Source organism: Neofelis nebulosa, chromosome 5, assembly GCF_028018385.1.
Source record: "Neofelis nebulosa isolate mNeoNeb1 chromosome 5, mNeoNeb1.pri, whole genome shotgun sequence".
Classification (NCBI taxonomy): Eukaryota; Metazoa; Chordata; class Mammalia; order Carnivora; family Felidae; genus Neofelis; species Neofelis nebulosa.
In genome coordinates this window covers 98746405-98765939 of record NC_080786.1, presented here as the reverse complement: position 1 = coordinate 98765939, position 19535 = coordinate 98746405, and the positions used below count along the sequence as shown (strand labels likewise).

At 40.1% G+C, this 19535-nt stretch overlaps 1 protein-coding gene across 50 annotated transcripts in view; it reads right to left on the bottom strand.

Annotated features, from left to right (window-relative positions):
* Window positions 1-1406: 1406 nt before the first annotated feature.
* ZBTB20 (zinc finger and BTB domain containing 20) overlaps window positions 1407-19535 on the bottom strand; it is a 777866-nt gene continuing 759737 nt past the window's right edge. For all 50 annotated transcript variants that reach the window (XM_058732431.1, XM_058732419.1, XM_058732421.1 and 47 more), the window contains one exon: window positions 1407-13749. In XM_058732431.1, the coding sequence (XP_058588414.1) occupies window positions 13328-13749 (422 nt within the window). In that variant the 3' untranslated portion in view covers window positions 1407-13327. The remainder of the gene's footprint in view (window positions 13750-19535) is intronic.

Sequence of the window (19535 nt, the reverse complement as noted above, 5' to 3'; positions counted from 1 at the left end):
TACTAATTCATAAGCCTATAATAGTAAGGATGGGGGAGAATGGCAAAGGGTGAGTGGTGTTAGCTTTCTCTGGTAACGCTGAACACTGGCTTTAAAAATCCAGAACTGTATCAGGTTTAGTCCAATCACATTGCCCTACCGCCCCTCTTTGCTTTTCCTCTGTTCACCTAATTGAAATTGCAATTATTTTAAAGATTGAGCTAAAAATGCAAATTATAGCACAAAAGACAGGTTATAAAAAGGTTGTCAGGCCATCTGAAAATTGAGTTGAATTAAAAACAGTTGCTTTCAAATGAAGCACTACAATTTCTCCTTTTTTTTTTTCAAAAAAAGTTTCTAATTTGGTTTTTCCTTCTTTTGTGGTGGTGGGGGTATGCCGGGGTGAAGGAAGTGCTGGCAATGCAGTGCCAGGCTCCCTCTGTGACTGTCACCTCCAGGGCCGGGTGGGGGAGATGGGAAGCAATGGAGAAGTGGGTGTCTCTCTAGTTAAGACCCCAAGGACACATCATAGTTTTGAAATGAATAGAAAAGAAACCTGAATAATTACAGAAATCTATAGATTGATTGACTTTGCATTTTAGTGGCATCCTTTCTTTGTCTTTTTTGGGTATTCTGCATTAGATATTAATAAGGAGCATCCAGTGCAGGTTTTCATTGAGTTAATTTATTCCCAGCCTTATTCCAAAAATTGGAGGAGGCAATAAGGATTTGTAGTGTAAAATACATGACCTTCATCTGCAATCAATTCCCATTCTTTGGCCCCAGACCTGTTAGTTTAGGTAAATGGGGTTTCTCTCAAGAAGTAGTTTTGATTTTAACTATTCTACCCTCAAAGTGCAGAAAGAATCTCTCTCTTCAAAGCTCTCACATGTTTATTGAAAAAGAAGATAAGATTTTCATGGAGAAAAGACTCCTTAATGGTGGGAAGGAAAGCTTTCACTCTAAAAGGGCAAGATTATGGGAAGGGTGGGCATGATCTGACTGATACATACGGCCAGGGACAGTATCAAATTAAAGAATCAAAATCTTTTACTATCTTGACAAGAAAGAGATAAAGGGAAACAAACTTCACTAAAATACACATTCCTCCAGTTTCAGTTTTCTAAAAAGTAATAATTATGCTTAAATCAAGGTTTATAGATAGCAAAAACTGTTTTAATGTGTAAAAGTATTATCCCTTTGCTTTACTAGGTTAGTTTCACTTTCTTTGAAGGAATTGTATCTGTGCACACTTGTCCTAAAGTCCAGTGCAGAAAATAAACTGGTTTGGTACCAGCTTCAATCTCAGAACGTTTCCTAAGCTATATTTGCGAATCCTAAAACTACATATCTGTAAAATGAGATGCAGACTTTCTGAAATGCATTGTGGTGGTGGTAGGGTGGGATGGGGAAGCAAGCTTTTTATGGGGGGAAAAGAAGAAAGAAATCTCTTCTTATTCTCCCTATTATGTACTATAATGTTTATGACCATCATTTTGCTGCATTAGTTACTGATAGGGGCCTTGGTGCTCCTGACAGGTGTCAGTTTACAAAAGCAGGAGGCTCATAAGCAATAAGAAATTCACACTCTGTAGTCTCTAGAATATTATCAGGATTTACACAACAATCTAGACTAATGCAGAGGTTGTGGTGAGAAAACCTGGTCTCAGAGTTAGGGCTCTTCTTGGGGAGCCAGAAGGAACAATGTCAAGAAGGCATCCTGGAGAAATCTTTGTGATTGTGACCAAATGGGGCCTGTCAGAACTGGATCCTCTCATACTCCACATTACACTTTAAACAATAGTAGTTAGGATTTAAAAGACAGTCTTTCACTGTTTCAGAAGCCAAAGCCTGAGGAGAAGAGTACTTTAGATGAAGAATACTTTTTTAAAAAGATAGAGGGAGTTAGAACAGACAAATGAAGAGAAAGACGTGAGATTGACTGGGAAAACATGGCCAAGGGAGGATCACCATCCTAGGCCACATAAATACTGGCTTTAAGAAATGTTGGTTTCCTACTAGATGTATGACTCAGGAAGGTTTTGAACTCTCTCTTTATTTTGTGGCTCTCTAAGGTGTGAGTTGACGTTATAGACTGATTTAATTAAGGGAGGAGATGGGTCAAGCCTCTAGTCACATTAAGAATATACCTCGGATAATAAATTTTGATTCTGTTTGTCAATGGGTAAAGCCAGAATTGAAATAGCATACCTCCAGTGCACTTCAAAGCAGGTAGTACTTTAAATGCCACAGAATTTGTCTGCATGAGAGCCAAGAGGCAATGTAGGAGCATGGCAAGAGGGGTGGACTGGAAGTCAGGAAAGAAGCTATTACAGGAAAGAAGCTATCCCTGTAAAGGGATAGATCCAGAATGATATCACCCCTTGGGGCAATGCTTTAGCAACCAGATAGTTATAACTCATTAAAATGAGATCTAGCATGATGACTAAATTATATGTTGAATGTTTAGGTACTGGGGAGTGTATTCAGTATCTAGTCAAGTATCTAGTATCCAGTCAGCCCTATTATATATATGGTTTACATTTTAAAAATAGCTGCTTGCAGAATAGACACTTTAGACACTTTATGTATCTTTTCATCTCTCAGTAAATTACTGCTTAAATTTCTATGTTAGTCAACAATTATTCGTTTTTCAGAAAGGTAACAAATGAAAACAATGCTTCCTAATTGTTTCCTCCTACTTGAGTGGAAGTGGCTTTACTTGTTTTAGAAGAGCTCACTAAGGCTTGAGCAGTCAGCAAAATTATTTTAAAATGTTACCTCTTTTGTTAGATTTCTTTAAATCTCTTATCTGGTTAATATATCATTTGCCTAAATATTAGCAGGACTTGAAAGGGTCCACATTGATGAATTTTGGTCTCCCTCAGAAATGGTCCTACTCATACCAGGAATTTGAATGCTATGATATTTAAAGAAAAAAAAAAAACAAAAAAACATTTTTTTTTTTCCTTTACCTTTGGCCACATGTGAAGGTGAAAGGGATTAATGACCTTTCTGGTACAGATGACATTTAAAACTGTGACTCAGGTCCTCCCACTCTCAAAAGAATATTGATAACTTTTAAAATTTGAAGGTACAGTGAAGACATACTTCTTCACTCTGCCTACGAATCACAAGGAGCTGACTCCTGTCAGCGCTTTTTAACTGCACAAAGCTTAGAGAAGGGCATTCAGAATGGGGTGGGGGAAGGGAGGGAAGTGAGCACTCAGGAGTCATAATTATTCGCATTCTTCAGGGGTCGAGAAGAAGAGGTAATTTAAAGTAGTCCTAAAGAGAAACAAGAAATACGGGACATGGTTAGGAAAAGAAAAGGGGAAAATTGATACAATTTGGGTATTTTGCAAACATTGGAGAAAGCAACAGTCCCCTTGACTCCCATTTAATTCACAATTCTGTCTGTCCTGGAGACATATATTTAGTTGAAAGCTTTGGAGAAACAGATTTAGAATTTTGCTACTAGACTCAATATGAGCCCCTTCAAAGTAGGCTGGAGTAGGTCTACCAGGCTTCACAAGTGGAGGGTACTGCTAAGGGTGTGAATAAGGGGAGGGGAGATGAATCTTGTTGCCAGGCAGGGAAGGAGGAACACAGCAGAACAAAATGGGATTTGAAACTAAAAATCTATTAGGAAAGATGAAAGGATGGAATTGGTGTTATTTATACTGAGAGGCCTTAATATTGGTCCAGTGTGGGAAGGGCTTTCACACTGAGTATTATAAACAACTGTTTTCATTTTGTCCTGAATGGAGAACTGAGAGAAGGAATCTGGTTTTAGGTCCCCAGGATGGATGTAAAGTTTGTCCAACTATGGAGTTTTCCAGGCATTGGGTCAAGTAGCTAAGGGAAACTGAAGAAGCTCTTTATCTGAAAATACTATTTGAAAATGTTTCTGGCTAGGAAGACAGGATGCCCGATTTCTGAAGTTTCCATGATGGGCTGGCTAAAGAAGAAAGGCACTGAATCCCCACGTTGACAGACAAATGGAGAGAGACACTGAGGGGCAGAGACCCGAGAGCCAACATTTTATACATTCTGCAGGCTAAAAAATGAGATCCCTATTTCTCAGTTCTATTTCTATCAGCCTCTGTCATGAAAAAGTTCCTCAAATTCTGGTTTTATTTAAGAAAGAAAAATCTCCTAGGAAAATGAATGTTATATTGCCAAGCTGCCTCCAGGGAAGCATTGAAGACTAGTTAAAATAATTGTAAAGCACACTGAAAACAGAAATTAGTCAGGAAAGGAGCTGTATTAAAATAAATGTATGAAAACGCAGTTGGGACAGCTAGGCATTTCACTCCCTTATGCTTCTCAGATGAGCAACCCTTTCAAATGCAGCCTGTAATTGTTGGTCAGATCTTATGGAAGTTAAGGAGCCCCTTGGTCATATTTTCAAAAGCAAATATAGAACAGTGACAGTCCTAAAAGGGAAAATCACAGATACATTCATATGCACTTCTTTTGTTCTTCAGATATTGAGAGGGCCAGCTAAACAAGATCACTTTGGATATGAACCTCTTTGTATCAGCCACACCGGAAAAGAAATGTTTTCTTAAAAAAAAGTTTTCACTTTCCTACATTTGCTAAGTCTGAGCTTTAAAAAAAATTCTAAAATCATGTCAAGACAATACTGAAGCTGATAATATAAAAAGCAAACTAGAGCAGTAATGATTATTATTAAATGCACCAGATTAACTGCAGCAGGTTGGTGATGGGTGATAAATGCAAAGAAATAATATTTCAATCAACTCATGATCATAGGCAGATTCAAAGTTAAAATGACTATAATGTAATATATATTTCAATATAGAGTTGTTATATATAATGTGTATGTTCTAGCTTTCAGAAATACTGTAATGTAGTGTACTGTACTTAAGTAAGCATACCTAAATGTAACTCATATTCTTCCACAAAGTCACTAGTACTGTTAATTAAAAAAAACAAAAACAAAAACAAAAACGAACAACTCATTTTTTTCTTCCAGTAAAAAGAAATGCCTATGGTTACAGTCACAGACTTTTGGATATAGAAAGACAATATACATTTTCAAAGAGAACAACAACGAAAAGCTGCTAAGTGTAAGTAGCCTGCCTTAATGGGGGAGGGGAAAAGTCACCAAAATAGAAGAGGAAAGAAAATGTCCTCTGAATTCTGCAAATTAGCAGAAATAACCTACATGTCATAAAAAATAATAGACCATCTAGTAAAAGAAGGGCATGGGAGTGAGAAAACTGAATCCGATGGTTTCCAGGCCACCCTTTAAGGTCGGCTACGAGAGCCAGGTCCATTTGTGCAGACCAGTGTCCCAGAGCAGCATTCTACTTTAACGTTTGAGATGGGCGAGAGCCATCAATTCTTACAGACTACCAAAAAGGATTCCCTCCGAGAGTCTATTGGTTTGCTAGACACAGTAAACAACCCACTCCTGGAAAGACTTCGGCAAAGGCCACGTTGGTTTCAGGAGTCACAGTCTGGAATTACGATGATGACCCCCCGATGCAAGCAGGATGAGGAAGCTTTAGTTTGGGAGTAAAACTTACGGGTGGGCGGGTGTTTGTGTGCACACACTGGGTTCCATAGAGGAAAGGAATGGAGGCTTTCAAGCCATGGACTGGCTCAGACCAAAGTTTGTCCCAGGCCTTGCTCCCTGGCCGCATGCCCCTCCTCCCCAGGAGACCAAGGGAGGTGCCCCAGCCTGCCGCTCTCTTGCTCTGCGTACCACTTGAGTACTTGTGTTCTACCTTCTCCTGGAGGAAAACAGCCTGTCCCTGTAGGTTTGCTGTGGATCCAACAAGCTGCCTTTGTTTCTCCCAACTCCGAAACGTTACAAAAAGCAACAGAGTGGGCAGGTGACTGCTTCCTGGGAAGGGAGCCACAAGTCTCGAGCACAATGGTAGGAAGAGGGAGCCGTATCTACGCACCAGGGCCTATGCCTGCGTGTGCCTCCTTTGAGAGGCACACACACTCCCAGACTACAAGTATACACGCAAACACATACGTATGCACACACGTCAGGAAATCCAGCAGAAGTACAGAGTTTGTTACATGCACTCTACTCTGCACAGCATATTCAAGTTTCTCATGAAACAGGTACATAGAAATGACTGATGGTTAACCTCCTCCAGAATGCCCTCATCACAGATGGTGGATGGCGCTGATGCACCCAACTAAGGCAACAGAGCAGAAGCAGATAGAAGATATGTGAGACTGTTGACTAGCTAGAAATTCCAGAATCTGTCTTGTCACTGGGGAATATGAACGCACAACAGTTTTGTACTGAGAGCACCTCACACCGCGTGTGTACGTGCATAATGTGTACTCACGTATAGACATTTTGGACAGCAGCCGTGACCTACTAGCTGGGTTAAGTCCTTTTCATTACTGGAATCTACATCGAAATGACAAGGATTTTGCTGGGCAATTCCAAACTTCTGTTGTAACAGTAGTGGAAACAGATGTCTCTTATGGGGTTAACCTTTTCTTTTCTATTTTACGCGTATCAGAATCTCACTGAGGTATTTGGAACCAAGGAAACCCCTGAAATTGCAAGAGGACTGGTATGGACTTTCTATATCCTAATTAGGTATCTCAAAAGCCGGGATTCCCATAACTGTGGCTAGGTTTCCTCTATGATCTGCAGATTATGCTCCATCATTGAAGATTTGCGAGTTGTGAGTTTGCATTTAAACAAAGAACCACCAGATGGACCAGATGCTCACCTACACTGAGGAAAACTGAGTCTAGAAGTAAATATATACTGTATAGGGAAAGAAAGCTTTTTGTAGAGACTATTCTCCCTATTAAAGAAATGATTAAAACTGGCATACCAGGCACCCGTGATCATGTCTTACGGGATTTACTATTTGACTAATATGATGCCTATTTTACACCCAGCCCAGACCTATGTCACTGAAATAGGATATGAAAAAATAGCAGCCACTTCCTGAGAACTGTCAGTTCCAGAGAAGTTTGATGCCTCCCTGCAAAACCACTGTTTTCATAGTCTTCACTCGTGAATAGGGCTCATTTTGATGATAATGCAACCATTAAAAAGCAAGAAATGTCTAAGTCTTCGCACCCTTCCAAGCTCTCTAACCTCTGTTCTCTTCCCTGGGCTTTCTGATTTAAGGCAATAATTCTTTACTGTAAGTGGCTTCTGGTGAAAATACCTCGACTGAGGTCACTTCAGATTAGATTTCAGCCTGAAGGTTTTCAATAGGCTGGGCCTCAGGAACCACTGGAACCCAGGGTGTTTCAGTCAGTTATTTCAACCCAGGACATTTTTACCACTTTTCAGTGAAATACATAGTTCTGACAAAGAACACCATGCTCATGCAGCCCTCATCCTCTACTTCCCCATCCTAAAAAGAATGAAAAACAAATCCTAGTGTTCCAAACCATTTTTGGGATCTGTTAAGGTGCATCTCTGACCACCGTGGATTCAGTGTTCAAGGACAAAAAATTATTGAGAGACTTAGAAAAATCTCTGGGCAATTTTGATCAGGCTCATTATCGTAATACCTAGTGCTAGAAATGATGCTTTGGGTTAGTAATTTCCATGTTTTGTGTTTACACAAACACTGAGTCACCATAGCTTTTCCTCTTGCAGAGGTTTAAGCAGTATGAGAAATGGCAACTCCACACAGAGAGCCCTTGGGAATATGAAAATATTCTCACTGGAGAGCAAGAGCTCTTCTGCGCCCCCTTTTCTGTCTCCACATGCTGCCTGAGCACCAGGGTAGTGATAGCTTTTGAAAGTTTGCCCCATGCAATCTATTTCCTGGGCACCTCAGAGAAGGGTCTTTTTCTTCATGACAACGTGAAGAGAAAGGGGCTGCCCCCATCCCAATGGGGAGGTTATGTCGAGCCTCAGAAAGCCCCAGGGGGCTGGGTCAGCACAAGCACTCTCTTCAAGCACTGCAGATGGAAAGGCCTTGGGTTGCCTTGCTTTTTCTATGGAATTAGGAAATCTATTGAAATTCTAGTGCGCCCTTCCTTTTGTTTGTTACCAAGTCACATGGTTCTGTCTTTAGTGTCCTATTTTATTTTATTTTTTTAAATTTCTTTTTCTGGGGGATAAAATTGGCCATTTAAAGAAAGTTCTTTTCTAGTGAGTAAAGAGGTTTCTCAGAGCCAGAAATCACTCAAAAGAAAGTCTGTCGACCCTACTACCCATGGAAAAGCCCAGAGATTTCTCTAAATACTTCTTGCCAAACTTCCTAGGGTTGGGATTGGATGTTTTTTGGTTTCGCATTATTGGGTGCTGAATACAGTGTGCAGTCCTTTTGTTCTCTTCCCCAGGGCTTCCATTACCCTGGACTTCAACTCATGACTAAATTAAAGAATTCTTTCAGGAGATTTCTTTTAAGAGTCAGGTCACAACAGAAACGGCACCCTCCCTTTGAAATCCCAAGGGCATCTCAGGTTGTGTCTGCTCTTGCATTGCACCTTCATTTTGTTTCTTTTTTGCACAGCAGAAGCAGTCCTGATTTGGTTATCTGATACCTCTTCTGCAGAATCTCATACCCTCTGCTCCCAGCCTCAGCTGATTAAATAACATCTTCTGTAACAACAGAGAAAGTCTCCTGCATGGGTATGTCGAGTATGAATCCTGGCCAGATCTAGCTCACTGCTCCCTTTCCTAAAGGCAACAGGTGTTGGGGAGCATGATGGAGGAAGCACATCTAGGAAGGTACATGAACCTTTATTATGTTCTGTCAGGGACCTGAGGGATTTTATAAGGGGCACACCTCATTTTCAACTGCTGAGGGAAAACAGATTTGGGGTATGGGCTGGGCACATACTGCTGGTGTGCTTGTAAGATGGACACACAAGTAGGTCAAGGCATTAGGACTTACTTGAAGCTCATACACCCAGAGGAAACCTTTTTACTTCTCATATCAGAATGTACAAATTCTAATGGTTCATGGGTTCCAAAGGGGTTTCTTGGTCCTTATAGAATATTGGGATGGTAAATAAAACCCATAACTTTTCAACAAAGCCAATCCAAGTCTTTTCCTTCTAGGGCTGCGAACGATTGTGGGCTCCAAGATGCCTCAGAAGAAGGAATAGACTAAAGCTGGAACAGAAGAAGGAAATTATCCACCACACTTACTCATGGCACAAACAGTTTCAGAGCATTAGGAATCTGGGCAGGAAAAAGCCTATGAAACTATTATTAGGACCTAAAGTTTACAACTCAATTAAAATATATAGTAAAAGCCATTTTGATACAGACACTTTCATTTCAAATTATTTTTGCCTTGCTTGTTTCTTAATCTTTTCCCATGTGTAAATCTGTATCAGATCCATCTGTTCCAATTCCTTCCTTTTTGGGGACTATATTTTACACATTTGGGTTTTTTTTTTGGGAACAAATATTGGCATTTATTATAGTTATTGCCCTCTATGCTGAGATGCTACCAATGTTTTCAGTGCTGGGAAATTTTATTTTTCATAACTATATCTAAATGTCATGAGATAAATATTCTCCTTTGACTTTTTTCCTTTCCCTTGTTCAGCTAACCCACTTTTAAATCATAAATTACTAAAAAAAAATGTTCTTTTCCAAACCAGTTCTTGTTCCCTGTATTCATCCTAAGAGGTCTTAAATCTGGAACATTTGCTTCCATTTTATCTATTTTTTTCCCCTGACTACTGAAAAAAATTTTTTTTAGCACTCATAGCATCCTAGCATGAAGTTCTAAATGTAAGAAGATTGTTGCATTTGAAACTAAAAAATAAAGGATTCATGCTCATCGTCTATTCTTGAAGCAAAATGTTTCCCCATTTCTTAAGATGTTGGGAATTATTTAATTTAAAAGTAAGGATTGCCGATCTAAAAGCATCTCTATCCTTTTGAAATAGGTACAGTCTAGTTTACATCAGTTTAGAAGATAGCCCTTTCAAGAGATCAGTAATGACCCCGTAGCAAGTTCATGGCTCCCCAGTTTAGATCTGCAGTCTAGCTTCTTCCTCTCTCCAGAGAACAAATCTGCCAACTATTTTAGACTATGAGTGTTTGGGAGGAATAGACATACAGTAAGAAAAAGTCGACTGCTATGCAAACCTGGAGAGTCCATGTGGTTATAATGACTGCATCACCTCCTCAAGAATTCTCAGGGAGTTCTCCAACATTTTTAAAAAAGAGATGCTTCATTTGAAGGGAAGGGATGAATATTAGTGTTTCAAACCCAAGTGGAAGTTCTTCCCTCTACATGTTCTATAGCAAAATGTGGATTTTCTTTTAAACCAATTGCTTAGATTTTCACATGGCAAATCAGCATTAGGGTAAATGGGTCTCCCTCTGATTTAAGAAGCAGATTGCTAAATGTGGCCCACTATGGCACCCAAGATCAACTTTTCTAGAAGTATTATAAATTCTGCCTACTTTGCTAAGGTTGGAATAAGGACACTATCTTACTTAAGTCAGCTACTGTCAAATAACTGAAAAAATTTTGAAGTGGCTTTTGGCTTCTTCCTTTGTAGCACATGCTGAGTGATTTCATGTCATTTTTCCTCCAGATTAAACAACTTTTTTTCTTAATGTCAATTTTTTCTTTTTTATGTCATGGGTTGAATGAGTTGTTTTCAAGAGATCAAAACAATTCCATGACATGGTTAATTAACTAATGCTCCCTCTGTTGGCAGTAAGTGGAAATATAGAGTCTTAACAACACTGCTATTTTAAAATGCAAAATTAGCAGAGAAAAATGGACTTTATCTTATTTCTGAAGCTGTTCCCCACTAACTTTTAAAACAGGTCAATTTTGGACACATAGCTCTTGTTAGAACTCCTCTTAGAAATCACGATGAGTGACACTCATCAGTTAACCATCCAAGTCTACACTAAACTTCTAGCAAATTATTTACCGAATAAAGGACCATAGGACCAAATAAAACCCACATATACCCTAGTTGCACTAATCCTACTAAACATCACCAAGAACTTATGGAAAAGATCCGAGTTAACCAATATCTAAAATATATGAGTAAAAGCATTTTCGCCATTACAGAGTTGCTTCCCTTGGAAGATTTCTTCTCATTTGTTGCAGTTTTTGCAAATAAGTCGCTGACAGGAGAATTAAAATGCAAAGCAATTTTGAAACTAAAATACTGTCTTTGCTTCTTTTTTAAAATTGTGGTTTGGTGTTTCTGCTTTGTTTAAAGATGTCCTTTTCCCCCCTGAAGAGTGTTAAAACATGCTCAGCAATAAAATCACCTTTGGAATATTTGTTAGGCTTAAGAATTCTTCTATTTGAGACGGAATCCCTTCAGGACACTGTCTAGAATGGAAAAATCCCTATTACGATGCTTTGATCAGGACCGAGGAGAGAAATCCCAACTAGGAAGAGAGAGTGGCATCTAGGATGATGCAATGGACTGGTGGCCTTTTGAATGATGGATGTTGCCATCTGAGAAATATCTGTTAATTTCTTTAAAACTTTCCCAAAAGCAAGGGTTAAGAAATCATCTAAAGGACGGTCATCTTATTTAGCCCTCTCAGCCATGGTGGAAATAGTCAGAAGGTGGCATTTGAAAGGAAGAAAGTAATTTTGGCATCAAGGCATCCTGATCTGTACCAGGCTTCTGATAACGCTGCTCTCTGTAGTTGTGAAGGGTGAGGAGGCCTGAACTCCTCCTCCTGGCTGACCACAAAAGGAAAACCCATTTGTCACGGCCTCTAGACTACTAGCGTTTCCTTAAAGAAAAGAAGTAAAGTCAATAGAAATTCTAGAATCATAAGATCTCAATGAACTTATAGAGAAGCAAGGAATCTGTTTCTGAAAGATAAAGTCCTCCCATGAAAAAGAACAGAATTCTAGATGGATCAGTTGAAAAAAAAATTCAGTGGAGCAACTTAACGCTTTGCTAAAAGTCAAAGAACTACGTATCAAAATACAAAGCAGCAGGTTCAAATTACAGCAGGGATGGGCTGGCCACAGAGGCCCTCAGCAACCCAGGCAATACTTAAAATAATAAAAATTAAGAAAAATTAAAAAAAATATGAAGAAAATATCCTTCCTCTCTTTCAAATATAACTTTAATTGCCTTTTATTCTTTCTATCTGGAAGCAGTAGCGCTAACCTTAACAGTCTTGACTTACCAAAAAATATATATACGTGTGTGAAATAAAATAAAAGAGAAGGGATCGGTGGCAGTGTATGCAAAACCAAAACAAAAAAAAATTACTTTTAACAATCTCACTTTTTTTTGTTTTTTTTTTTACACAAATACTGTCGTAAATATATTAAAAAAATCAGCATTCTATCTGGTAAACGTCACTTTTGCCCCTCTATAAAATTTTGAATTAAAAAAGCCTCAAGAACTTTTTATTATTCCCCCCCACCCTCCATTTCTCTTTCTTTTTCTCTTCCACAAGAATATATCCTGACACTTTTTTTTTTGTTTTTTTTTTTTGCAAAGATTGTTGGAAATAATCCTTCTCTTGTACCTAGAAACGTAGGTGCAAACCTCTGATATCTTTGTTTTATCTGCATTCCTGCCTTTCATGAAAGTCCCTCTTGATTGTGCTGAGGCTGTGGCTCAGCGAAGACACTGAATAAATACGATAGCCACTGTTGCTTGATGCTTGTCCAAGTCTTCCTGGCTTCTGCTGAAAGGGGGGATATGAAGGAGGTGGGCCAGGGGGTGCGGACTCAGCAGAATCTGGGGGAGAAGCCTGCCATTCGCCTTTCCCACACCACCCGACCCACTGCCCGTTCCCACCCCCCCCAGCCCTTTTATGAAATCAGACAACGTGGTAGGTGGAAAACAGCAGGGCCTTTCCTCTGGGTTTTCAACCAGAAGCGATATTCCACAGTTTTAACTGGTTACTGTGAAGTCCGAGCGGCCAGAATTGTGAAAATGTCCACTGAAACACTGCAAGCGGTGTACTTAAAGACAGTAGGCCTTTTAGATTTTGTTATAGATTTTTTGTAGTGCTCTTCACAAGTGAAAAAAAAAAATTTTTTTTTTTTTACTTTTTTTTTTTTTTAAAGATTTTTTTTTTGTAAAGAAGGGTTGTATTTAGAGGCCAGTAGCTAGAGATCCAACCAGTGGACCTCTTGAAGCACTACCAGGCCTTAAGGCCACCATCCGAGGGAGGCTGGGAAAACTATCATTCACCCGAGCCTCCGGAAATGTAATGTACCAGCAGGCAAAAAACAGTTCTTCATGTAGTACAAAATGAAACGAAACAAAAAACAAAAACAGAAAGTAAAAACGAAACCAAAACATTTCTTAAATTCTAGTGCCATAGCTTTTTTTGTTTGTTTGTTTCTTTTTTGTTGTTTTGTTTTGTTCATAAGAAAGAGAGAAAGATAACTACTTATCCGTCAGACACGTGCATCCTCATGTGGTCGTTGAACTGCTCGATTTGGTCAAACTTTGCTGGACAGACGGAGCAGACGTAAGTGGTCCCCTCGGTGCAGGCCACCACCCCCGGGGGGCCGGCGCGGGCACCTGGGGGTGTTCCCGCGGGAGGGGTCCCGTTGCTGGCACTGTGCAGGGCCACGTGTCGCTCCAGGAGGGTCTTGTGGGAGAACTTCTTTTTGCAGATGTAGCACTCATAGGACTTCTCCCCCCGGTGGAGACGCATGTGCACATTGAGAGAGCTTTTCTGGGTGAAGCGCTTGTTGCAGATACTGCACTGGTATGCCCTCACTCCTGTGTGTGTCACCATGTGCTTGATAAGGTAATCCTTTAAGGAGAAGGAGCGCCAACAGATGCTGCATTGGTGGGGCTTCTCACCTGTCCGTGTGGGAAGAGACAGCGAGCAGGACGCAGCGAGACACAGCAAGGGAGAGAGAATGAGAGACGGAAGAACAAGACAACAGAAAACAAAAACAAAACAATTAAAAAACAAATCTGACTGGTTCACACTGCCCTGGAAAGATCCAGGCCTTCCTGGCCTGTCATGTTCTGAGAGACCTTGCTTTAAGGTGATGCCAGGACCACCTAGTTTTCCACGTCCCCAGGCCAGAAAATGGCTCTCTTGGAAAGCTACAAGATAGTCCCCCCACTAAAGCCTTCCAAAGGACATTCTGTGATGAAAAGGGATGGCGACTTTTAGGGGGTTGTTTTCAGCATCATCATGAGGAGATTTAACTGTGTGTTTCCCATTAATTTTATCAAACACACGCAAGAAATAAGAGAGAGGAAAGATCTTTGAAGACGTAGAGTTCTCTAGAATCTTTAGAAACCAAGGACAGTGGTTATATAGCTTGGCTCTTCGGGGGACGGTCTCCGTTTCCAGTATGCTGTCTAGTGAATGCACCTGTGCCCTGACAGGTCTGGAAAATATTGGCCAAGTCATTATTGCTCCAAAATATAGGCACAAGTCGTTCTGAAAAGCTACACTTTAAATTTGATTTATCTTACACAGAAATCTCCCTGAAATGTAATGTTAGAGTTAACTGGCTATTCCATCTTGACTGCGCTGAGCTGCAGACTGGCTTTGGTACGGAGGTTGAGTAGGTGGTGGACAGCACAACAGAGTCAAATGGTCCTGTTCAAATCCGGGCACCAACGCTCGGCACGGCTCTCGGACGAAATCTCCAAATGCCTCTGAGGTATACAGTCCTACTTACCTCACTGTGCTAGTGTTGACATAAATACATATGAAATCACTTTGCGGACCACCAAGGGTGGTATGGGAATACTCTCATGGTATTCTTATTGCAAGACTATCCTTTCCCCCGACCCCCAATTAAATGGTTCCATACGCATTTTTGAACTCTGGGGTCAATTTAAAAAATAGTTTTCTCTTTCTTTGTTCTCAGCCTGTTGGCGGAAACCCTTCTTTCTCCTGTTTACTGCTTTGGTTTGCTGTTGGCTTAGAAACCGAATGTTCAAGCCTGTTAAAAAGATTAAGGTAAGCAAAAATACTGTTACTAAATGTAATACTACTACTACTAAATGTAGTAACATCCACGGACCTGTGACATCTCTTTGGATGAACAGACCCTTGTTTTTGTTGGTGCTGTTTGTTCTCAGCTCTGCTCTTGACAGGTGAGATGAAATGCATTAGGGTGTTTCCGTCTGCCCCACCTCATTACTGATTGCCTAATGGAGGCACCCACTTCGGAGAAAAAAGTCCTTCTATGTACTCTTCCATAACCCAGACCAAGGCCCCAAGCCTTTGAAACTCTCTAGTGTAACTGTTCAATATCTGGATTATGTATCGGGGTAGAAAATCTATTTCTTAAAATTGAGTTAACTTCCAATTAAAATATGTGCCTTGACTGTGTTTCCGTTTTCCCCATTATGGAACAGAAGAGGTTTGAGGTGTCATAGTAATAATGGCAATGAAAACAATCACCATGTATTCAGTGCTTAATATGTGTCAGGCTCAGTGTTAGTGCTTTATGTTCATGATCTGTTTTACAAAACTTGATCTCATCAGAAGCCTTTTCTCATTGTGTTTGTAAGTGTAAAAGGATATGTTTTGAAGCACAGGACAGTGAGGAATGGCTGTTTCGTTGGAATCACTCTACCAATTTCTTAACAATGTCATTGGTCTTTGAACCCTTTTTTCCTTAGTTATTCACAAATGTTTTGGCCTAGGTCCCTCTCCTCTCGACTCTTCTCTGATTTCTTTCCCTACATTCTCACTGATGGGATAGGATAGGTCCATAGGATCATAGGGTTAGAAGAGAAGAAGTTCACTTCTGGACAAATGGGGGACTTTAGGGAAGCCTCATTCCTAAAAGAAGACTTCAGTCTGTGCATGGTGTTTATGTAGGTACATTCTTTTGAAATGAGAGATTCCCAAAGAGAGACAGCCGTGTGTGTTATTTTTAGTTGGAACATTTCTGTCAGCTGTAAACATGCTTGAACTCAAGCTGGTCTTTGCCATCCTTGTGCTTTATGTACACTTTCTAGAGGCTACGAAAGGCTGGCCAACCATCTTTTAAAACATATCCACCTATCACCTTTAATGGGAAGCTTTCTTTCTTAAGTTCCAGATGGTATTGTGGCTACTGAAACTTTATGTTTAAAATGCTCCTGCTATTTGAAACTTTCACCTTCTTACAGTGTGTTTTTCCTCTAGGCAAGGTCACTCATGAAGGCTTTTTGCTTTCACAACCTTCTAATCTGACTATAAATTGATTCTTCACAGTTGGTTGTTATCTTTCCCTCCATAGCATACATCTGTATGTTGTTTGTATGCATGTAGTGTTGGTTCAGCTGTTAATTATCTGTGTGACCCTGGGCTTTCTAAATCTCCTTGGGTTCGTTTCCCCTTCTGAAAGCAAGGAGCTGGACCAAGCACTTGCCATGGCCCTTTGCAGATTTAGTGGCCTTCTGCCCACCCTGACCCACAACCCCTGAGGACTCTAGTCCAGGCCTTGTCAGCACATGACCTGAGGGCAACCTGCTTCAATCACTCACTGCATTAGCAGTCCCACATTTTAAATAGGACAAAGTATTCTGTTCCCTTCCCAGCCACAGAAAATGGTATGATAGTTAATGAGGAAAAATGTTTGTAAAGCACTTGGGAGCTCCTTAAAGGAAAGCGCTCTCTATAATTATTAAGGTGCTGTGTTGGTAGAGCATAGGTATTTCAAGAACTGTCGTACTAAATTGGGCATATTTTCAGATTAATCAGGTGTCCAGAACTTTCATTTATATATGTGTGAATTTGAGACACTATCACTCAGTAGAAATGTTAATATTTTTCTTTCTTGTTATTTTTCTGTCTGTTGCATATAGGGACCCCGAAAGGGCTTTCAACATTATACATGAAATGGATGTGGTCTGCTAATTGTTGCTTTCAGTGTGGAGAAATGAAGAGTTAAGATGAGTGGAAGTGGATGGCTCTTCAGGACTGAGACTATAGTCAGGAATGGCAAGCCCAATCATTGTGTTAGAAAGAGACACAACATCCAAAGCAGACACTAGAATTATAACATAAGGGAGAAGCTCATATAAGCCCCTTCACTTTAAAATGTTCCATTTTGGGCTATACCGATGTGGGAGTCAGATATGAATTCCATTTCCTTGGCTGAGTGACTTGGGTATGTTACTTAACTTCTATAAGCCTCAGTTTCCTTATCTGTAACTTGAGAGTAATACAATAAGACCTGTCTTGTGAAGGTATTTTGAAAACTAAAGAGATAAAGCACTTAGCACAGAGTATGTGATCGTTTTAAGAAAAAAAAAAAGTCAACTGTTCTTTTTAGTAGAAAGAAACTGATGATAAATGAAACCAACTGAGAAATAGTTTGCATTGCATGGGGAAGCCAACTCAGGATAAGAAAATTTTTTTTTTTCTGATAATCAATAAAGCAAGTGATTATACTGCAGCTATGTAATTCAGAGTTAAGGGTATAGTCCGCTCTCAGTTACATATGCTAATGACAGAAGCAGTATCATGAATAAAATGTCAGCAGACAGCGCTGACAGAGGGTTTCTGAGCAAGCGACAGCTGAGTTCTGGAGGCCAAGAAACTACATGCAAGTGGAGAAACCAAAGGGGCGGCAGTGTCCTTTACAATTCCAACAGTGTGGGGGGAGCGGTGAGCGTATATACTCCTCCAGTTTTTGATGTCTGTTCTCTAAAGAGCCTCTTTTAAACTCCTTCTCATGGACCAGCACCGATGCCCTACCATGAATGACAAGTGAGGGAAGAAAGAAAAAAAAAAAAAAAGAAAAGAAAGGAAGAGAGATACTGTTAGGTTAGTAGATACAGAGGGTCTGCCCAAAGTTTAAGTAAAAGATATCCTACTGGGCTGAGACACCCCAATTCTGAATAGTGACTTCTGTACTGGGGGCTCAGCAAGAACCCATTTATTCTGCTGATTCTTTCTCACTCTAACCAGGCTTCTCCAGGCTTGCAGAAAGTATAGTGAATGCTATTACCGGGATGTTTTCAGAGGCACTGTTTCCACCTGTCTCTACCATACTCTTGGCATCTCCATCATCTACTTTAACATGACACCCTCTTTTTTAGGTGAGTATGGTGAGGGGTCAGAAAACCAAAACTGGGAGCTTGGCGAGAGGGTAGGTAGCAGGGAAGGAAAAGGAGAGTAGGGGTCAGGGAAAGTGGTCACTTGCAAGGAAGGAGTCCTGGAATACAGAACATCAAGGTCAGAACAGAAAGTGGGAAAGGTTCAGTGGCAAGAATGGAAGGGTGCTCAGACAGAGTCACAAAGAGCTTTCATTGGCTGGAAAGTCTGCTCTCCACCAGAGAAGTCTAGCTGAAGGAAGGCCTACACACCTGAGATATGGTTGGTGTCCTTTGTCTCCACTTCTGAGGGTGCGATCCTGGTACCAGCTTGGACTGTGAGGCTGACTGGGGGGGGGACTGTTTACTGGGGACACATTGCATTCAGAGAACATCTGTGGCTTCAGTGACAGGTAACATATTTTGGTGTTGGCAGAATTTTGAAGATCTCAGGGAACTTCATCCATGTTATTTAACTTTTCTTACAACTTTATGAGCAGGTAGATACTAACATCCCCAGAAGATGGTATTTCCATTAGAGAGGTAATGTCCTGAGGGTCACCCAACAAGTCAGTAACAGATGAGAGGATGATTTCAGCCTAGCCAGATTATTACTGCCTCCTCCTGTTAACGATTTCCTGCCCTCTGGATTATGCTGCAAAATGTCTATTACTGTAACATATATCTTCTTTTTTAAAAAGTTTATTTATTTTGAGAGAGAGAGAGAATGAGTGGGGGAGAGGCAGAGAGAGAGAAAGAGAGAATCCTAAGCATGCTCCATACTGTCAGCACGTAGCTGGATTTGGGGCTTGAACTCACGAACCATGAGATCATGACCTGAGCCCAAATCGAGTTGGATACTTAACCAACTGAGCCACCCAGGCGCCCCTAACATATGTTCTTAAATGGCTTTGGTAATTTTATGGTGTTTGTGGTTAAGTGCTTTCACAGAAATTATGCTATTTGATTCTTAGAGCAACCATGTAAAGCAAGTATTATTAAGATCCATATATTTTGTGGCAAAAAAACCTAAGGCTCAGATTGATGGCAGAACTTCTATAAGGTGAAGTTTACCACTCTCAGAGAGTGGTAAAACCAAGGCTTTCTTATTTCAAATCTTATACATGTTCATTTCTTCACTGGCTTGATATAATTAATAGCCCAAATTCTGTGTGAGGATTATCACATTATTACCTTGATCTTAGCATTTTTACACTATTTCTGACATGTTATGTTACTAAATTCCTATATCCATTTACATCAAATTCTTGGCAGAAATAGCTGAGCTTCTCAAGTGACAAACAAAATTATCATATATGCAGAGGACACTAACAGACTAAAAACGGTCACCAATAAATGGGCTGTTGATAGTATGATTCAGAAAAAGCCCAAACATCTACCATTTGTTAGTGAAGAAAACACAAGTAGAAATGCAGATACAATAAATTCTTCAGAAAATAAAAAAAGAAAAAGAAGGAAAGAAAAAGAAATTTAAGTCTTGCTAGAAAAATAATGCATTTATGTATAAGTCCCTTGAATTAAATTCTCTGGGAAAACATGCCCACATTTCTGAACATTCATTCACTTAC